The sequence below is a fragment of the Bubalus bubalis genome, chromosome 8 (genome assembly GCF_019923935.1).
Source record: "Bubalus bubalis isolate 160015118507 breed Murrah chromosome 8, NDDB_SH_1, whole genome shotgun sequence".
NCBI classification, from domain to species: domain Eukaryota; kingdom Metazoa; phylum Chordata; class Mammalia; order Artiodactyla; family Bovidae; genus Bubalus; species Bubalus bubalis.
The window spans coordinates 42,435,103-42,455,604 of record NC_059164.1 but is presented as its reverse complement, the minus strand read 5'-3'; the positions used below and the strand labels follow the sequence as shown (position 1 = coordinate 42,455,604).

General features: G+C 36.5%; 1 protein-coding gene across 13 annotated transcripts in view; it reads right to left on the bottom strand.

The window, feature by feature from the left end:
• The window catches only part of MAGI2 (membrane associated guanylate kinase, WW and PDZ domain containing 2), a 1,452,748-nt gene that overhangs the window by 367,184 nt on the left and 1,065,062 nt on the right, over positions 1-20,502 (bottom strand). For all 13 annotated transcript variants that reach the window (XM_044947150.2, XM_025292002.3, XM_025292003.3 and 10 more), the window contains exon 7: positions 1,407-1,464. In XM_044947150.2, coding sequence (XP_044803085.2) covers positions 1,407-1,464 — 58 coding nt within the window. The remainder of the gene's footprint in view (positions 1-1,406; positions 1,465-20,502) is intronic.

Below are 20,502 nucleotides of genomic sequence, written 5' to 3'. Positions count from 1 at the left end.
AGTATTATTAAAATATATATGTATTTTAATTGATGAGCAATGTAATGGGACTAGAAGCCTTAGAACTATCTAAAAGTGATTTTCCTTTATTTTTGCAATTAGTGATACCTCCAAGTATTTATCTTAATTTTTGCATGTATTGAGTGTCTACGTGACCTTAGATACTATGTTAGAAAACTGCATTTGGCAAATGAAGTAAATTCACCTTCACTGGAAATGACTGTGGTGCCAAAATTCACTTGAGATGATAGCTCAAAACAAGTGTTCATGAAGGGGATGCTCAAGGGCGTGAGCACACAGGCTGTCCTCATCAGCACCTCCCCAGTGGAGAGAAGGGCTTGACACTTAGTAAAAGCTCAGTAACGGTTTGACTATGGCTATAAAAATAGTTTAACAATGATGTCATTAGTTTGTAACCATTTACCATCTAGATTATTATTGTTAAACAGAATATGACTGGAGGAAACAGATTTAGATCTTGATGGAGAGGGAGAACATTTTTAGTGTTTCAGCCTCTGTGTTTCGTGGGTATGTAGGTTTTGTTATTCACCCAAATAACATTAACAACATGATGCAATAAGTAAAATTAAAAAAACTGTCTATCAGAAAAGGGGTTCTGGAAAAGTAACTTATGTACGTAACCTTTGAAAGTTATTGAATATTACTTGATTTTCCTAAGGAAAGATGTGTATATAATTGAATCCTTAATAGGGGCTTTATCCTGAATAAAAGGATGCATAGAGTGGTAACTCATTATGCTGCAACCTCCAATAGATAAATACATATATATTTTATGTATTAAAATATATTATGTATTAGGTATTTATATATGTTAAATACATATATATTTTAATAATACTATAGCTGCAACTCCTGGTTAATTTTGTCAATGTTAAAAGATTTTCAGTAAGTGTTCAGTTCAGTTTAGTCGCTCAGTCCAATTTACAGAAAAACCCTCCTGATTTAAAATGAGGCCTTAAAAGACAAAGAAATCTAAATTTTATTTCATCCCTCAACTGAAAAATATGGTTGCTTCATTTAACTGACTTTGAAATCTGGTCTAATAGAACATCTCTATTGCACAACTAGTCAGCTCCCAACATTCTGATTGCAAAATGAAGGGCATTTACTTTGATATCTTTAATTATCACTCATTTAGAGGACAGTGTGAAAGATACTTTTCCAATTGGTGTTTTAGAATCATGAGTCAAAGGGAAAGTATGACAAATTAGCCAGCTGGAGAGGCACGAGACAGCAAGCTAGTGCTGCTCGAGTCTTTGTGGGTACTTCAAAGTAAGATGAAAGGGGAATAAAAGGACTGTTAGCCACACATGCACAATAAATGGAATACTAACACAATTTCACAACACATTAATAACAAGTTAATATCAAACTTAGAGACTTACTCAACATAATAAGTGCCATATATGGGATCATCGATTTTTTCCCAGCCATATGGAAGCTCTGAAAAATAAAGAGTTGTTTCTTTCAGTAAATAAGTAACAGATAACACTATTTTTAATAAGTAATATAATTTAATTGTACATATATTGCAGAAATAGTCTAACAAACTGGAATAAAGTATTCAGAGTCAGCACCAAATTTCAAATGCATATTGAAGGAACTATAAGAAGCACTGACTTGAAATTAGCACTTTAAACACAGAACTCTCTTCTCTGTAGATATACTGCTGGGTCTAGCTGATTATCCCATGCCAAGCAGTAGAATGGCACATCATCATGTTATCACCACTCAAGGCAATGCAGAAGGCAAATCACTTTCCTGAAAGAGCACACAGCTTTCTCATTTATTTGTATTGTTAAAAGGAGCATTTCAGGACAAAGATTATAATTTCAAAATATATTTCTGAGAATAGCAAATTGTTTCTGATGACTGAAACAAAGAAATTATACATTCTCAATTGATATCCCACTATTCGAGATGGTTAGCTTACTGTTCTCTCTCTGTGGGTCAGAATTTGAATGCTGCCAATAAACTCTCTGGGTATATTTTTGTATAAAGTCTAAAATTCTGAGCATACTTTCCTTGACAATATGGCTTATATTTTCAATGTTCCACAGCAAATTTTAATAATACACATTAAAATATCAACAATATAATAAAGGTTTCTTTAAGGAAAAACATGCTATTTGAAAACTAGGCTATGTGTTATAATACTGTTTTCAAATATACCAAGTCATTATAATTAATTCTTATAAATATGAAGAAAATTATATTTTCCTCACACACATTAATAATATACATAACTTGAAACTAAGTAAGATGTATTGACAAACTCTTAATAATATGTTTAAATGACACTTAAAAGTTTTATTATTATAAGTAGTAACACATGTTCATCATAGACAAGCATAGTTATAAAGAAAATTAGAATCACCTGCAATTCTGCCATCCACAGACAATTTTTAGAGAAATTAGATAATTTAGTCATATTATTTTTACAGCCTGGTATTTCTATCTAACAAATATTGAGGGCATCTTCAACATGAATGAGTGTTACTGCACAATATCACTTTGAAAGTGGCACAGTTGTTGTGTGAGGTGTGTTTAGAGCCTTGTGTAATCCCACCAGTCTTCTGTCATAGAACATTTGGGACTTTTCAGTTATATGTCACCTGTGTTGGACTTACTAAAGCTTAAGTCTTTCATCATTTTCCCAATAACTTAGCCATGATAAATTCCTAGAGGAGAAATTTCCGGTTAAAGGGAATGCACACTTTTATGGCTTTTGATAAATCTCTATATCTATATTCACACTTTACTATCCCATTCACAAAAGAAACCAATTTATGACTTCATTGGGAATTTATGAGTGACTTTGGTTCTCTGTACCATCAAATTAAACACAGGTCCACAATTCCTTATCCAAAAATTTTTGGACAGAGTGGTTTTGAAATTCATAATTTTTCTGATTTTAGAAGGATAACATGATGCAAATGCCTTCTATTCTATAACAATCCAAGCAGAGTCCGAGAAAGCACTTAAAATTTTTTAAAGCCATAAATATTCAGGCAGCCCAAATCATGTGATTCTCACTAAGAGGCACAGAAAAGGACCCTTTCAAGTCAGTTACCACCGGTTTGCTGCCAGCATGCCCAGATCAGGTTACCTTTTGCTGCCACATGAGTTTATAAAAGGCAATTTTTAGAACTTTCAAATCTGGTATGCAGATCAAATATTATAAATTATTATTTAAACATCAACCAAATTGTTTTTAAATAGCAGTTCATAGTTGTATTAACTTTTATTTCTTCATTCTTGGACTTTTTTTTTTCCTTTTGTACATTTCTTGCTTTTATAAATCAATTCATAATAGTTTTTTTTTAATTTATGAAGACTAACAATCCTTTATCACATGTTGCATACATGTTTTTAAGAGTTTAATTTTGTTGAACAGTCTCTTTAACACATGTTTTTTAAAATTTTATTTGGTAAATTCTCAGCGATTTCCTTTATGGTTTCTATTATTGGAGCTTCCCTTAAATACTAAAGATATTTTTCAAGTATTTTTTTTTTTTTTTACTATATAAAATCTAGGCTATGACCTGGCTTAATAATTCTTGGATTAGTAATGGATTAATATAATATACTTGGAGTAGTAACATATAACACCAAATTGTGAAGCACTTTAAGAACTTTTTCTTTCAAAATGGTAATATTACTGAATATTTACAATGTCCAGGTACTGATGGACTTTCCATGCACTGACACATTTTATCTTAACAATCATACAGGACTCAAAAACACTGTACTTTGGTTCCAGAGACCTTAGCCAATTCAGATATTAATTTAGGCACTCTGTTTAATATAGCATCAGTTCAGTTCAGTTCAGTCACTAAGTCGTGTCCGACTCTTTGCTACCCCATGAATCGCAGCACGCCAGGACTCCCTGTCCCTCACCAACTCCCGGAGTTCACTTATACTCACGTCCATCAGGTCAGTGATGCCATCCAGCCATCTCATCCGCTGTTGTCCCCTTCTCCTCCTGCCCCCAATCCCTCCCAGCATCAGAGTCTTTTCCAATGAGTCAACTCTCCACATGAGGTGGCCAAAGTACTGGAGTTATAGCTTTAGCATCTCTCACATCCATACATGACCACTGGAAAAACCATAGCCTTGACTAGACAGATCTTTGTTGGCAAAGTAATGTCTCTGCTTTTCAATACGCTATCTAGGTTAGTCACAACTTTTCTTCCAAGGAGTAAGCATCTTTTAATTTCATGGCTGCAATCATCATCTGCAGTGATTTTGGAGCACCCCCCAAACAAAGTCTGACACTGTTTCCACTGTTTCCCCATCTATTTCCCATGAAGTGATGGGATCAGATGTCATGATCTTCATTTCTGAATGTTGAGTTTTAAGCCAACTTTTCACTCTCCTCTTTCACCTTCATCAAGAGGCTTTTTAGTTCCTCTTCACTTTCCGCAATAACAATACTTAATTTAGATTAATGAGAATAACTATCCAGATAGTTTTTATTAAATTCCTCAAGCTACTGGAGAATTTGGCTATTAAAAAGAAAAATGCATTTGAAAGATATCTACTGAGTGCCTTTTGCTGCTGTTGCTGCTGCTGCTAAATCGCTTCAGTCATGTCTGACTCTGTGCGACCCCAGAGATGGCAGTGCACCAGGCTCCCCCGTCCCTAGGATTCTGCAGGCAAGAACACTGGAGTGGGTTGCCATTTCCTTCTCCAATGCATGAAAGTGAAAAGTGAAAGTGAAGTCGTTCAGTGGTGTCCGACTCCTAGCGACCCATTGGACTGCAGCACACCAGGCTCCTCCATCCATGGGATTTTCCAGGCAAGAGTACTGGAGTGGGGTGCAACTAAAGTGAAAGAATATACAGAGGACAATTGATATTATGAATGCGTGCCTGCATTAGTCGCTCAGTCGTGTCCAACTCTTTGCGATCCCATGGACTGTAGCCCGCCAGGCTTCTCTGTCCATGGAATTCTCCAGGCAAGAGTACTGGAGTGGATTGCCATTCCCTTCTCCGTAGGAACTTCCCAACCCAGGGATTGAACCCTGGTCTCCTGCATCACAGGCAGATGCTTTACTGTTGGAGCTACAGGAAACCCCGATATTATGAATATTTCTTATTAATATGGCTGAATACATGGATTCATACATATAATAGGTCTAATATTACCCCATGTCTATAAAAATAAGTAAAACAATCATATTTACTAATATTTAGAGTAAAAGTCTAACATGGTTAGTTTTATATATACTAGTCCTACTTAAAGGTGTGTCAAATGGAAGCATTTCAAAGTTAAATTAAAAAAAAATTTTTTTATAGTATAAAACCTTTCCTTCAGTTATTCCTTATCTTTGGCTCCTTTTTTGGCTCTTTTTTTTTGGGGGGGGGGTGTAAATTACTAATTCTAAGCTATGTATCCCCAAAGATCAGTTCAGTTCAGTTCAGTCGCTCAGTCGTGTCCGACTCTTTGTGACCCCATGAATCGCAGCAGGCCAGGCCTCCCTGTCCATCACCAGCTCCCGGAATTCACTCAGACTCACTCAGGCTCACGTCCATTGAGTCAGTGATGCCATCCAGCCATCTCATCCTCTGTCATCCCCTTCTCCTCCTGCCCCAATCCCTCCCAGCATCAGAGTCTTTTCCAATGAGTCAACTCTTCGCATGAGGTGGCCAAAGTACTGGAGTTTCAGCTTTACCAAGTATAGAGTTCACTGATTCTTTATCTTTGTGGATTTTTAATGCCAAAGGTTCTGAGAACAATTCCTTGGTATAGTTTCCCATTTTCCATCATGAGGTAGTCATCAGGAGTTAGGGGGGAAATCTGGTTTGCATTTCATAAGATAATAACATAATTTATTTGCTTATGTCATATTTCCAAAATAGATGATTAATTCCTAAACAAAATTATATGCTATAAATACTTATATTTTAAGATGAAGTATTAAGTGGTACTTGACTTACAGTTTGAAACAAAATGATACACTGTACCTCTAACTTGTTACAAAGAGCTGTCGCTCATTTCATTTATAATGCCTGCAAAGGATTGACGGATGGATGTTACAAGAAACAAGTAATAGAATACATATATTGGTTCATTTGTAAATATGACAGAATGAGTATAAAAACCTACAACCAATGTTTAAAATGGTGTGAGTGTGTGTATGTACATATATATGAATGTATATGTGTATGTATATATGTATATGCATGTGCATATATGTGCACACAAAGATATTCTTTCTGAAAAGCAAAGGAAGGTCTATGCTAAAATGCTAACAAAAAAACTACAAGCTTTTATCACTTTTAAGAAGACAAGTCATAATAATAATAAGTAACAATTGTTATAACAACAGTAATAATAGCTTGATTATTAACTGAGAAGTATACATTTATATGATGAAAACTTAAGAATCATCTTTCATTGTGAAAAGTAAGTTATTTGGAATTGAATTTGTTTTTTTAAAAAAGACTACTTCTTTTTAAAATTAAGGGAACAAATGACAAAAAAGAATTTCCAATTTTGTACTATTTGCTCTGCCAAACAAGCATGCAGCTTGGAGCTCTTGGGTCCTGGGTTATTTAGAAAGCTGTATCTGATAATATCTGACAAATTTACAGATGATTAAGGTCACACTAATGAAAGAATAACATACACTATGCAACAGAGAAAAATAAACACTTGAGATCTTCAAGGTTAATGCTGCATTAAGAACTGTTATAATTGAGATTTTCTTCAGGCCATGGAACCATGGAGAAAATTCAGTGATTATATATTCTTATAGTAATCCACTCTGCAAATGTCTGTGCAAATGTCTAGGTTAACTTGCAGTCAGTCATATAAGCTTAGTAAAACTACAATAGAATAAAAAATTAAAGAGGCATCTAGTTCTGCCTGTTTTTGCCACAGCTATCATGTTATACTTTTTATTTACTTGCTTTTCCCAATTACTGTTTGTTTATCATTTATTTGTTAAGTCCATTTTCATTGCAGAAAACTGAGACTCCTTTATGCTAAGCTCAAAAAAATTTTTTTTTTTGATGGTAGAGATGAACTTATTTGTAAAGCAGAAATAGAGTCCCAAATGTAGAGAACCAACTTACAGTTAGCAAGGCAAGAAAGGAAAAGTGGGATGAATTGGGAGATTGGGACTGACATATAAACACCACTATGGATAAAAAAAGTAACTAATGAGAATCTACCATAGAGCACAGGGAACTCTTCTCAATGCTCTGTGGTGACCTAAATTGGAAGGAAATCTAAAAAAGAGTGGATATATGTATATGCATAACTGATTCACATTGCTGTACAGAAAGAAACTAACACAACATTGTAAAGCATTAATGTGTGTGTGCTAAGTCACTTCAGTCATGTCTGAATCTATGTGACCCTATGGACTGTTGCCCGTCAGGCACCTCTGTCCATGGGGATTCGCCAGGCAAGAATACTGGAGTGGGTTGCCATGCCTTCCTCCAGGGTATCTTCCCAACCTAGGGACTGAACTTGCATCCATTATGTCTCCTGCACAGGTAAGTGTGTTCTTTCCTACTAGAGCCACCTGGGAAGCCCAAAGCAATTATACTCCAATAGCAATTAATTTTAAAAAATAAAACATTTTCCAGGCTACAATTGGGAAACTTGTAGAATCCAAGGATAGTATTCCCTATGGAAATGGGACCCAAATACTGAAAAGCCATAAGAAACACTATCTCACTACTTTGATTCTCTACCACCTCCCCTACCATCTCCCTAATTCATTAATCCAATTCATTTTATTCAAAATAAATCCAAGTTACTTAGCCTGGAAGATCACTGTAATGGTTGTTCTCAGGTCAAGAATTCATGTATATAATAATCAGATACAGGTGGGGGAGTGTTTCCCTTTTGGAGATACAGAGCCACATTTGGCAAATTGAAATGGAGGAGCATTCTAGAAAATAACTGGCCAATACTCTTCAAAAGTGTCAAGGTCATGAAATAGAAACACTGATTGAGGTCCCATCACAATGTACGGAGACTATGGAGACACAAAGACTAAATGTAGAATAGGATATGGATTGGGCCTAGACCAGAAAGTGGACATTAGTGAACCAACTAGAAAAAGCTAAATAAGGTGTAGACTAGTACTAGTTTGTGCTTAGTCGCTCAATCATGTATGACTCTTTGCAGCCCCATGGACTGTAGCCTGCCAGGCTCTTCTGTCCAGGGGATTCCTCAGGCAAGCATACTGGAGTGGGCTGCCATGCCCTCCTCCAGAGCATCTTCCCAACCCAGGTCTCCAGCTTTGCAGGTGGATTCTTGACCATCTGAGCCACCAGTGTAGCCCAGGAATACTCAAGGGGATAACCTAACCCTTCTCCAGGGGGTCTTCCCGACTAGGAATCGATCTGGGGTCTCCTGCATTGAAGGTAGATTCTTTAACAGCTGAGCCACCAGAGAACTAGTCTATATAAATGTTAATTTCCTGACTTCAATAATTGTACTTACGAAAGATTTTACTACTCGGGGAAGTGAGGTGAAAGGTACACAGAAACACTTTGTACTCTTTTTTTCTACTATTTCTGAAATCTAAAATACTTTCAAAATTAAAAAAAGCTATTTCACCAACTCTCACTATTGATTAGATGACGTCTATTCAAACTTGATTAGTATTCAATCATATACATATAACACGGAATTAATTTGAATAGCATTAAATTTTTAAACAAAATGAGAATATAATATTTCTGCATTTGTAGTCTTCTTTTATTTTATGTTGAGTTTTTATAGATATTTTCAAGAAAGTAACTTTTAATTTGGCTATTTTTCACTTTTTTTTCCCTATTGCCTATCACTGGAAAAACTAGGTAAATATTAACACCATGTTCACATCTAAGGGTTACTGCATCTTGAATCCTAGAGATACAAATTCAGTAATATGAGTTCAAAATTTGCAGTCAGGTTTTGTTCATTTCCTGGGAGGCAGAATCTTGTAAGGGTCACAGCACAGGTTATGCTAATTCATTAGGGTTGTATAAAGGCCCATCCTGGTGGGCAGCTTACGAAGCCAGGAAGGTAGACCAATTTAGAAAACATACGAAGTACTAAGACTTTGGAGACAGGAACAAGGGCCAGAATGTGGGCCTATTTCCTTTAGTCCTAGATTATTTTAATTGGATTTGGCTTTTTTGAAAAATTGAGGCTCTTGCTATTGTGGTTTAGAGGTGATGACATCACAAGAGAACATAGAAGCATACAAAATTTCCCCAGGTAGAAAACCGCACACTCCAGTGATAGCTAATATTCATATTAAAATCTTTTCCTATATTTTTATTAGATTTTGGCCATACACATAGTATATCAATTGGGAACTATAACTAAGTTTTCCTGGAAAAGTTACATAACTTTTGTTCCCAAGGAGTATAATTATAAACATAAATTCTGAAAACATTCTCATTTTTAACAAATACATAAAAGAAGGATACATTAATCACAAATTCATTTCCCTATATAAGGTTGAGGGTGTATCCTTCTATTTTTGCTCCTATTTACTAGATAATTTTATTCCATTCAGTGATGAAAATGAACAAATAAAGCAACAAACTTTGGAGTCTAAAAATGAAAATGGAAATTGGTTCTTTATGTTCTCTTTTTCATCTTTCTCAGAGAATGTTTACAACACACAACCCAGTTAATATCGTGGAACTATAGGCTAGGGAATCGTCATTTGTAGGGCTGAGTATAGGACAGTTTTTTTTTTTTAAAAACCATTTTTACAATGGAAATGAGAACTAGCTGATTTGCATTTTACAGCACTGGCATTTCATTCATGTTTTCATGTGGTTTCATGATAGTAACTTTTAATTTGGCTACTTTTGGCTTCAACCTGAATATTTCATTACCCCAGTATTGTAAAGTATTGTAATCGATTTTAAATGTACTGACCACAACTTCATGGGATTGTTGATAAAACATACAAGGGCACAAACAAATTCCAAATAAATCCAGTACTCTTGCTTGGAAAATCCCATGGACGGAGGAGCCTGGTAGGCTGCAGTCCATGGGGTCACTAAGAGTCAGACACGACTGAGCAACTTCACTTTCACTTTTCACTTTCATGCATTGGAGAAGGAAATGGCAGCCCACTCCAGTGTTCTTGCCAGGAGAATCCAGGGACGGGGGAGCCTGGTGGGCTGCCGTCTATGGGGTCGCACAGAGTCGGACACGACTGAAGTGACTTAGCATAGCATAGCAATGTATCTTACCACACTGAGTACAAAATGTGTAAGCTTCAGATTCCCCTGGTGGTCCAGTGGTTAAGAATTTGCTTTCCAATATGGTGGACATGACTAGATCTCTGGTTGAGGAACTAAGATCTCACATGCTATGAGGTTACTAAGCCTGTGCCACAACTAGAGAGCCCACATGCCACACTGAAAAGCCCCTACACCACAACTATGATCCCACATGCTCTGAAGACTGCACATTGCAAGAAAGAGACTATGTGCCACAAGGAGAAATCCCACAGGCAGCAAAGAAGATCCCGTGCACCACAACTAAAAATTTGATAAATAAATAAATAGACATAAATAAATAAATAGCCATATAAGCCATAAATAAGCCAAATAAGTAACCATAAATAAATAAATAAAGGAAATATATGTCCATCTTAATTCAGAGTTTCAAAGAACAGCAAGGAAAGATAAGAAAGCCTTCCTAAGTGATCAATGCAAAGAAATAGAAGAAAGCAATAGAATGGGAAAGACTAGAGATCTCTTCAAGAAAATTAGAGATACCAAGGGAACATTTCATGCAAAGATGGGATAAACAATAAAGGACAGAAATGGTATGGACCCAACAGAAGCAGAAGATATCAAGAAGAGGTGGCTAGAATACACAGAACTATATAAAAAAGGTCTTAATGACCCAGATAGGCACAATGGTGTGCTCACTCACCAGATGCTGGACATCCTAGAGTGTGAGGTCAGATAAGCCTTGGGAAGCATCATGACAAACAAAGCCAGTGGAGATGATGGTATTCCAGTTAAGCTATCTCAAATCCTAAAACGTGTTGTTGTGAAAGTGCTGCACTCAATATGCCAGCAAATTTAGAAAACTCTGTAGTGGCCACAGGACTGGAAAAGGTCAGTTTTCTTTATAATCCCAAAGAAAGGCAATGCCAAAGAATGTTCAAACTACCACACAATTGCACTCATCTCACATGCTAGCAAAGTAATGCTCAAAATTCTCTAAGCGAGGCTTCAACAGTACATGAACCGAGAACTTCCAGATGTTCAAGTTGGATTTAGAAAAGGCAGAGGAACCAGAGATCAAGTTGCCAACATCCGTGGCATCATAGAAAAAGCAAAAGAATTCCAGAAAAAGATCTACTTCTACTTCATTGACTACACTAAAGTCTTTGTGTGGATCACAACAAACTGTGGAAAATTCTTCAAGAGATGGGAATACCAGACCACCTTACTTGACTCCTGAGAAATCTGCATGCAGGTCAAGATAACAGTTAGAACCAGACACAGAACAATGGACTGGTTCCAAATTGGGAAAGGAGTATGTCAAGGCTGTATATTATCACCCTGCTTACTTAACTTATATGCATATATATTATGCAAAATGCTGACCTGGATGAAGCACAAGCTGGAATGAAGTTTGCCAGGAAAAATATCAATAACCTCAGATACGCAGATGACACCACCCTTATGGCAGAAAGCGAAGAGAAACTAAAGAGTCTCTTGAGGAAAGTGAAAAAGGAGAGTGAAAAAGTTGGCTTAAAACTCAGAGTTCAGAAAACTAAGATCATGGCATCTGGTCACATCCCTTCATGGCAAATAGATGGGGAAACAATGGAGCAGTCACAGACTTTATTTTTTTGGGCTCCAAAATCACTGCAGATGGTGACTGCAGCCATGAAATTAAAAGATGCTTGTTCTGGGAAAAAAAAGTATGACAAACTTAGACCACATATTAAAAAGCAGAGACATTACTTTGCCGACAAAGGTCTATCTAGTCAAAGCTATGGTTTTTCCAGTAGTCATGTACGGATGTGAGAGTTGAACAATAAAGAAAGAAAGCTGAGCACTGAAGAATTAATGCTTTTGAACTGTGGTATTGGGGAAGACTCTTGAGAGTCCCTTAGACAGCAAGGAGATCCAACCAGCCAATCCTGAAGGAAATCAGTCCTGAATTTTCATTGGAAGGACCGATGCCAAAGCTGACACTCCAATACTTTGGCCTAAGAACTGACTCATTAGAAAAGACCTTCATGCTGGGAAAGATTGAAGGCAGGAGTAGAAGGGGATGACAGAGGATGAGATGGTTGGATGGCATCACCAACTGGATGGACACGAGTTTGAGCAAGCTCCAGGAGCTGGTGATAGACAGGAAAGCCTGGCACGCTGCAGTCCATGGGGTTGCAATGTGTTGGACACAACTGAGTGACTGAACTGACTGTTTTTTAAAAAGTAAAATGCATACGATGTTCCTAACAGATACTATATAAACAAATATATGCTCAATAATGTGGATATTCAGGGTCCCTTTTCTACCTGGAAAAAGACTATCAAATATAGATGCACACTTTTGCAATGCTAACTTAAAAATGGCAGAGTAACCTATTTGAGATGATGACAGAAGTGGTGGCAGAAAGGCATGACCCAAAAAAGGATTCTATCTGGTAAAGCTTCAGAAAGAGTTATATATGGTTCAAGTTTGCAAGCTGCACTAGAAGGTGAAAAAATGATGAATGTAGTAGGTGAGCTTTTTAAAATAAATTTCCTAGAGCTCTGGAGAGAGGTCTGGACATAATGAAGGATTTTAGAAACAATATGTTAGTACTTCAAAATACAGATATCCAGTTTCCTCTTAATTTCTTTCATTTCAGTCACTCTCATGAAATTTAGAAAATTAGAATTTTATAAATCTTAATTTCTTTAAGTCTATATTAACCCATCTGTTGATCTATTTATGATCACCATTCACATAAAATTCTTTATGAAAACATACTGGTCTCTTATAATGTAAAGGTTGCTATCTAAAATTTTAACCTATCCACTTGGAAAGTAATAAATATCCAGTAGGAGAATAATACAACCATGCAGAAACCATATCCACAATATAATTGTGGTTGTTGTTCACTTGCTAAGTTATTTCTGACTCTATGCAACCTCATGGACTGTGGCCTACCAGGCTCCTCTGATCATGGGATTTCCCAGGCAAGAATACTGGTTGGGTTGCCATTTCCTTCTCCAGGGGATCTTCCTGGCTCAGGGATCAAACCTGTGTCTCCTGAATTGGCAGGCGTATTCTTTACCTCTGAGCCACCAGGGAAGCCCACAACATAATTAGGAGAAAGAAAATGCTATGAACTTGAAAAGGTACATGTAAGTGGAGACACAACACTAATGCATCAGAGCCAACTCAAGAGCTCATTCTGGATGAGAAAGTCAGGTGGAGAGTGCAGCAAAAAAAGAGAGGGAGAAGGAGCTCAGGGATGGAAAGACAGACAAAATCACCCTCAGAAAGACAAATTCCTGTTCTGAATTGGAAAATGCTAACAGGCCTTGTTGATCAGAACACAGCTATTGGGAAACTGAAAAAAGGGAGTTTGAAGTGAGAAGAATGAAAGATGGAGTCTTAGGAAGGTACTTCGTTTTTTTTTGTTGTTGTTGTTGGCAAAGTGATGTCTCAGCTTTTTATTTTTTTATTTATTTATTTTTTTAAAATTTTATTTTATTTTTAAACTTCACATATTTGCATTAGTTTTGCCAAATATAAAAATGAATCCGCCACAGGTATACATGTGTTCCCCATCCTGAACCCTCCTCCCTCCTCCCTCCCCATTCCATCCCTCTGGGTCGTCCCAGTGCACCAGGAAGGTACTTCTTAAGAAGAAGAGGGAAATGAAGTCAATAGAGGAAATGGCCCTTGGAAATTTGGTTATGATAGAAAAAAATTGTGGTAGAAGTTGTGTTTGCAGAAACAAACAAAAAAAGAATCAAGATCTTAAGACATACCAACTACTATCTCCAAAAAAAAAAAAGATGTCATCTACTAAAACATTAGTATTTCACAAAATAAACAGAAGAGGGTGCTCATGAACTAAGAATGTAGTAATCCACCAAAATCTTTTATTTTTGCTTATATAAAATCGTTATTGCTGGTCCAGGAAAAAAATAAAAATACATACAAAATAGATAATATTCCTACAAAGTTGCCATGAAAAATGAAAGTGAAAAGTGAAAGTGAAAGTTGCTCAGTCATGTCCAATTCTTTGCGATTCCATGGACTGTCCATGGAATTCTCCAGGCCAGAATACCAGAGTGTGTAGCCTTTCCCTTCTCCAGGGGATCTTCCCAACCCAGGGATTGTTGCACCCAGGTCTCTCTCATTGCAGGCAGATTCTTTACCAGCTGAGCCACAAGGGAAGCCCAAGTTGCCATACAAAACCAGAAATGAGAGTCAAAGCAATATGTCTAATAAAAATCACTCTCCTTCCTCAAACATAAACAAAAACACAAATGAGAAAATTGTAATGAAATCTCAAGGTATTTTCGAACAAACATTTATAAAGATAAAACAACATTTTGAATTAGAAATTTAAAAGTTCTGACCAGAAATGGATAAGGAACAGAAAGATACTAAAGAAGAGTTGATTAAAATAGAATACAAAGTAAGAAAAAGAATTTTGAAATTAAAACTAAATTACCGGATGCCCAAGAGAGAACGAAGTCAATCGGAAATAAAATAAGGACCACTGAGGAAAGACACAGTGATAGCTAAAAAAAACAAAACAAGATAAAATAAATGGTAAAATGAATCAGAATGAAGTCACTAATATAGAAGACAGGCAAAGATAATCCAGTAAATGTATAATTGGAATACATCAAGGATAAAATAATAAAAGTAATACTTAAAACTATAATCCAGAAGAATTTCCAGAAATAAAATTACTACACATCCCTATACTGAACACTGTCCCAGAATAGTCAATTGTAAGACATCAATTAGCCATTGGACTTCAGATATAGAGGAAAACTGGATAAAAGATAAGTTCCTTAAAATAAAAAAAAAATCAAAGTTTTACATCTCAGGAATAATATACATAGACAACAGTGAAGCAGCATTTTAAGGAGTCTGAAAGAATTAGTGAACCAAGGATTTTCAGTTCAGTTCAGTCGCTCAGTTGTGTCTGACTCTTTGAGACCCCATGGACTGCAGTACGCCAGGCCTCCCTGTCCATCACCAACTCCTGGAGTTCACTCAGACTCACGTCCATCGAGTCAGTGATGCCATCCAGCCATCTCATCCTCTGTCATCCCCTTCTCCTCCTGCCCTCAATCTTTCCCAGCATCAGGGTCTTTTCAAATGAGTCAGCTCTCCGCATCAGGTGGCCAAAGTATTGGAGTATCAGCTTCAACATCAGTCCCTCCAATGAATACCCAGGACCGATCTCCTTTAGGAAGAGTTTTAAATCCAGCCAGTCAAATATATTAAAGTGTGCACATGTGTAAGCACACATACACATGTGCACACTCACACATGAGTTTACAATATGCAAGAACTCAAGGAATACTTAATTCAAGAACCCTTCCAGAGATGCCTACTTATCTTAATTAAACCAAACAATTCAACCAAGAGATAACTAGAGCAAGGACTAAGAGTATCATCTAAGATATTTAATTGTGGATCTAAGTGTAGAACAAAGGTGGGAGTAAGGATGTTAGAATAATACATATATTTTAGTCACTCAGTCATGTCCAGCTCTTTGTGACCCCATTGGCTATAGCCCACCAGGGTCCTCTGTCCATGGGCATTCTCCAGGCAAGAATACTGGAGTGGGTAGCCATTCCCTTCTCCAGGATATCTTGCCAACCAAGGGATTGAAGCTGGGTCTCCTGCAGTGCAGGAAGATTCTTTACCATATGAGCCATCAGAATAATATGAAACTATTACATGTTTAGATATTATTGAAATAAATCAATTAAAAAAGAGACTATTAAAAAGGAGAGAATGACCAAAGATCTCACTGATTGTTGCTTTGGTGATAGATAGGAGTCACAGAATACCATTTAAAGCTAACAAAAGAACAAGGGTCTTATAAAAGATATCAGTATAAAGGCAAGCATTAGAACACAAATACAGACTTGTTTTAAATACCAAAGAAAGAAACAAATAGCTCCCCCTCCAAAAAAAAGACTATATAGACAAACACAGTCAGTATAACATGATATGGTCAATAAATATAACATAAAACAGTATGACAGAGTTAAAACTAATGAATGCAATTTGCTTTTCTTGTTCATATTTTCTAATTAGATCATAAAGAAAGGCTAAATAGAAAGGTCTGGGCAAAGACATGCCAGACAAATGGGGGGAAAAAATAAAAAAGGAAGCAGGGATTACAGATCTGCTACCAGGATTGAAGTCAAAAGCATTAACCAGGATAAGAAATCTTATTTCATAACAGTAAAGGTCACAATTCACAATGAAAGCACACTAGTTTCAATATCTGCATAGCAAACAATACAAATTGTCTTCATAAAATAGTCATTACAGGAGTTACAAAGAAAACTAGAAATACACTAACAACACTTAAGACTACTCCAGTTTAAGTTAGGTCAAAATTGACAATATTACAGATAAATAAGAGCTAAATACAGCAAAATTAATTAGGCAAATCTTTTGGTTCTCTCCTCATCTCTTTTTCTATTTATACACCAACAACAGAGAATGTATATTCTTGTCAACTACACATGGGTCATTCCCCACCACTGTCTATACGTTAGACTACAAAAGTCTTAAATTCTACAAAGCAGAAATAACACAAACAATAACATTAATAATAAAATCATAAAATCTAAGAACTTTCATCTAGAAATTAAAAAAAGCTCTAAATAACTCCTCATGTGTCAGAGAGGAAATGTAAACTTAAACTGCAGAATTTCTAAAAGTGATGAGAGTGAAAACAGTAGCAAAATCTGTAGAAAAGAAACAGTGATTAGAGGAAATTTTATAGTGTGTGTGTGTATATATACACACACATACATATACCTGTATCTGGAAGAACAGAAATAAAAGTGAATTCCCAATTCAAAAAGCTAGAAAAAGTAATCCAAGGAAAAAACAAAACAAAATATAAAAAAAGGACTATAAATGATAAAAGCAAAACTTCACGTAGTAGAAAATGGAAAAATAAATAATAATTGAAGCACTGTTTCTTTTAAAAATCAGCAAAATAATCACTACTTTACTATTCACATACAACAAAGTAAAAGAGTAACAAAAAGGAATCTAAACAATCTAAACACAATCTAAAGCAATTTAAACACAAGTCTGCACAAACCTATGCTAAAAATTGAAAATCTAAATTAAATGGATAATTTCTTAGAAAAATATAATTTATGAAAAGTGGTCCCAGAGAAAAATAATATGAGTACTAAGGGTTATTTATAAATTGAGTGTGAGTAAAGGCTGATATTAACCTGACTCTAACTTGACAAATCTGACTATACAAAAGCAAAAAAGAATCTCTGTGCCACCCAAAACACCATAATCAATATTAAAAGATAAATAATAAACAGAGAAAATATTTGTAACATATATAGTGAAAACTCATAGATTTTTGGTAAAAATGTAAATTGGTACAACCACTAAGAGAAATTGTCTGGAGAGTCCTCAAGAGACTAAAAATTGAGCTATTGCAGGTTCCAGCAATTCCATTTCTGAGTATTTACCTGAAGAAAGTGAAAACATTAATTCAAAAAGTTATAGGCACTGCTATATTCATTGCAGCACTATTTAAAATAATCAAGACATGGAAACAACCTGTGTCCATCAACTTGATAGAAAAATGTGTAAGAGTTAGGAATAGACAGTTCACAAAATGTATAAACAAATGTCCTTTATACATGAAAAGATGCCCAACTTCCTTTAACAAATTAACACTATATTGAGATACAATTTCTCACCTATCAAATCGGCAAAAATTCAAAAGCTTGGCAACACATTCTGCAAGCAAGATTGTGCAAGAATTGCACCCCTCACCTACAGTACTGGTGGATGGGCAGTGTCGTGCAACCCTTATTGAGAGGAATTTGGCAATAACTAACACAACCAGACATACTTTACTCTTTGACTCAACAATCTCTAAGAAATTTCTTTAAAGTTTCATCTTTAACAATGCACAAAATCAAACACAGAAGGTTATTTCTTGCAGTATTATTTTACTAGCAAAATATCCAAGCAAGATGACTGGTTAAATGAACATGGTACACACACCCATGATGTAGTACTATATAACAGTGAAACTAATGAGGGAAAATATCTATAAAGTAATATATGGTGGCTTGTGGAATGTATTGCTAAATAAAAAGATTTCCATGCTTTTGGAAAAGGTACACCAGAAGGTGAACCACCAACTAAAGAAACTGTTTAACTGTAAGAGATGGGCATAGATGATAAAGTTGAAGGGATAAGAAAAAGAAAGACATTTTTGAGAAAAATTCTTTGTAGTCCATATCAATGTTTATTATTTTTTTAATATGAAAAACCCTCAAATTAAATACAAACAAAAGGCAAATTACCCTAATTGTATATGAAATTGCTAATCACTCAGAAAAACTCAAATTTTAGAGAAATTATAGACTAACATTTCATTGTGCAAAGACCCAGTAGGTAAACAAATGTGTTTATAATGTCACACAATTTGGGATGCTTTCTTTACAGGAAGCATTAGGATACTGGTTTCTGGGTCTTGGGGTTAACTTATCTTAGTTCTCATACCTTCTGTATTGGGAAATCCAGTGGGTCTGGAGTTTAGGAACATCGTGATCAAAAAAAGCTGCAATAACTAAGTTTCAAGAGTTAGTTATGGGGCTGGGCAAACATTAATCTCTGACTTATGGGCAGACTAGAATTTAATAATTCAGAGGGGAAGGCACAGATCTCGGGAAAGGGCAGGTTTTGATCAAATGACACCTGGTCTTAGGCTGACAATGACTTTAGAGAACTAATACCATCAGTTCAGTTCAGTTCAGTTGCTCAGTCATGTCCAACTCTTTGAGACGCTATGAATCACAGCACGCCAGGCCTCCCTGTCCATCACAAACTCCCAGAGTTCACTCAGACTCACGTCCATCGAGTCAGTGATGCCATCCAGCCATCTCATCCTCTGTCGTCCCCTTCTCCTCCTGCCCCCAATGCCTCCCAGCATCAGAGTCTTTTCCAATAAGTCAACACTTCGCATGAGGTGGCCGAAGTACTGGAGTTTCAGCTTTAGCATCATTCCTTCCAAAGAAATCCCAGGGCTGATCTCCTTCGGAATGGACTGGTTGGATCTCCTTGCAGTCCAAGGGACTCTCAAGAGTCTTCTCCAACACCACAGTTCAAAAGCATCAATTCTTTGGTGCTCAGCCTTCTTCACAGTCCAACTCTCACAGCCATACATGACCACTGGAAAAACCATAGCCTTGACTAGACGGACCTTTGTTGGCAAAGTAATGTCTTTGCTTTTGAATATGCTATCTAGGTTAGTCACAACTTTTCTTCCAAGGAGTAAGTGTCTTTTAATTTCATGGCTGCAGTCACCATCTGCAGTGATTTTGGAGCCCCAAAAAATAAAGTCTGACACTGTTTCCACTGTTTGCCCATCTATTTCCCATGAAGTGATGGGACCAGATGCCATGATCTTTGTTTTTTGAATGTTGAGCTTTAAGCCAACTTTTTCACTCTCCACTTTCACTTTCATCAAGAGGCTTTTGAGTTCCTCTTCACTTTCTGCCATAAGGGTGGTGTCATCTGCATATCTGAGGTTATTGATATTTCTCCCGGCAATCTTGAGTGCAGCTTGTGCTTCTTCCAGCCCAGAGTTTCTCATGATGTACTCTGCATATAAGTTAAATAAGCAGGGTGACATAGGCTTCAGTGAAAAGGACCTTCAGGCATTATGGAGGCTGCAGAGGTGGGTTCCATTCACTCTGGGACTCTGCCATTCCATATAATCCTAACAGCCTTAGTGCTATTACAGACACTGGGCATTTGGAATGTAAAGTCACTGCAGCAGGGAACCTATACAAATCTGGAAAATGAAAACAGGTATTTTTTGCAGCAGAACAGAGGAGCCTTGCAGGCTACAGTCCATGGGGTCACAAAGAATCAGATATGACTGAGCAACTAAGCATACACACACACACACACACACACACACACACAGGGGACAATCTATCCAAGTTTTGCTGCCTTTGTGGGAGCAAGAATGAGATTTTGCTTCAAGATGCAAGGTCTTATTTAGAGACAGAGCAATACCTAAATCTTGGTCTGTGGGCTTGTAAGAGGGAAAGCTTGCAGAAGAAGTTGGATCCAGAGTAGGAGGCTACAGACTGAAAACATTCTTCCTCCTTAGGTTGTCCTATTTCCCCCATAAAGAGGTCAGTCTATCCTACAGTTTTCTCAGTGTGGCACTTCCAACTGGGGAGGTCAGATGGGTGCAATGACTTAAGACTTAAGCAC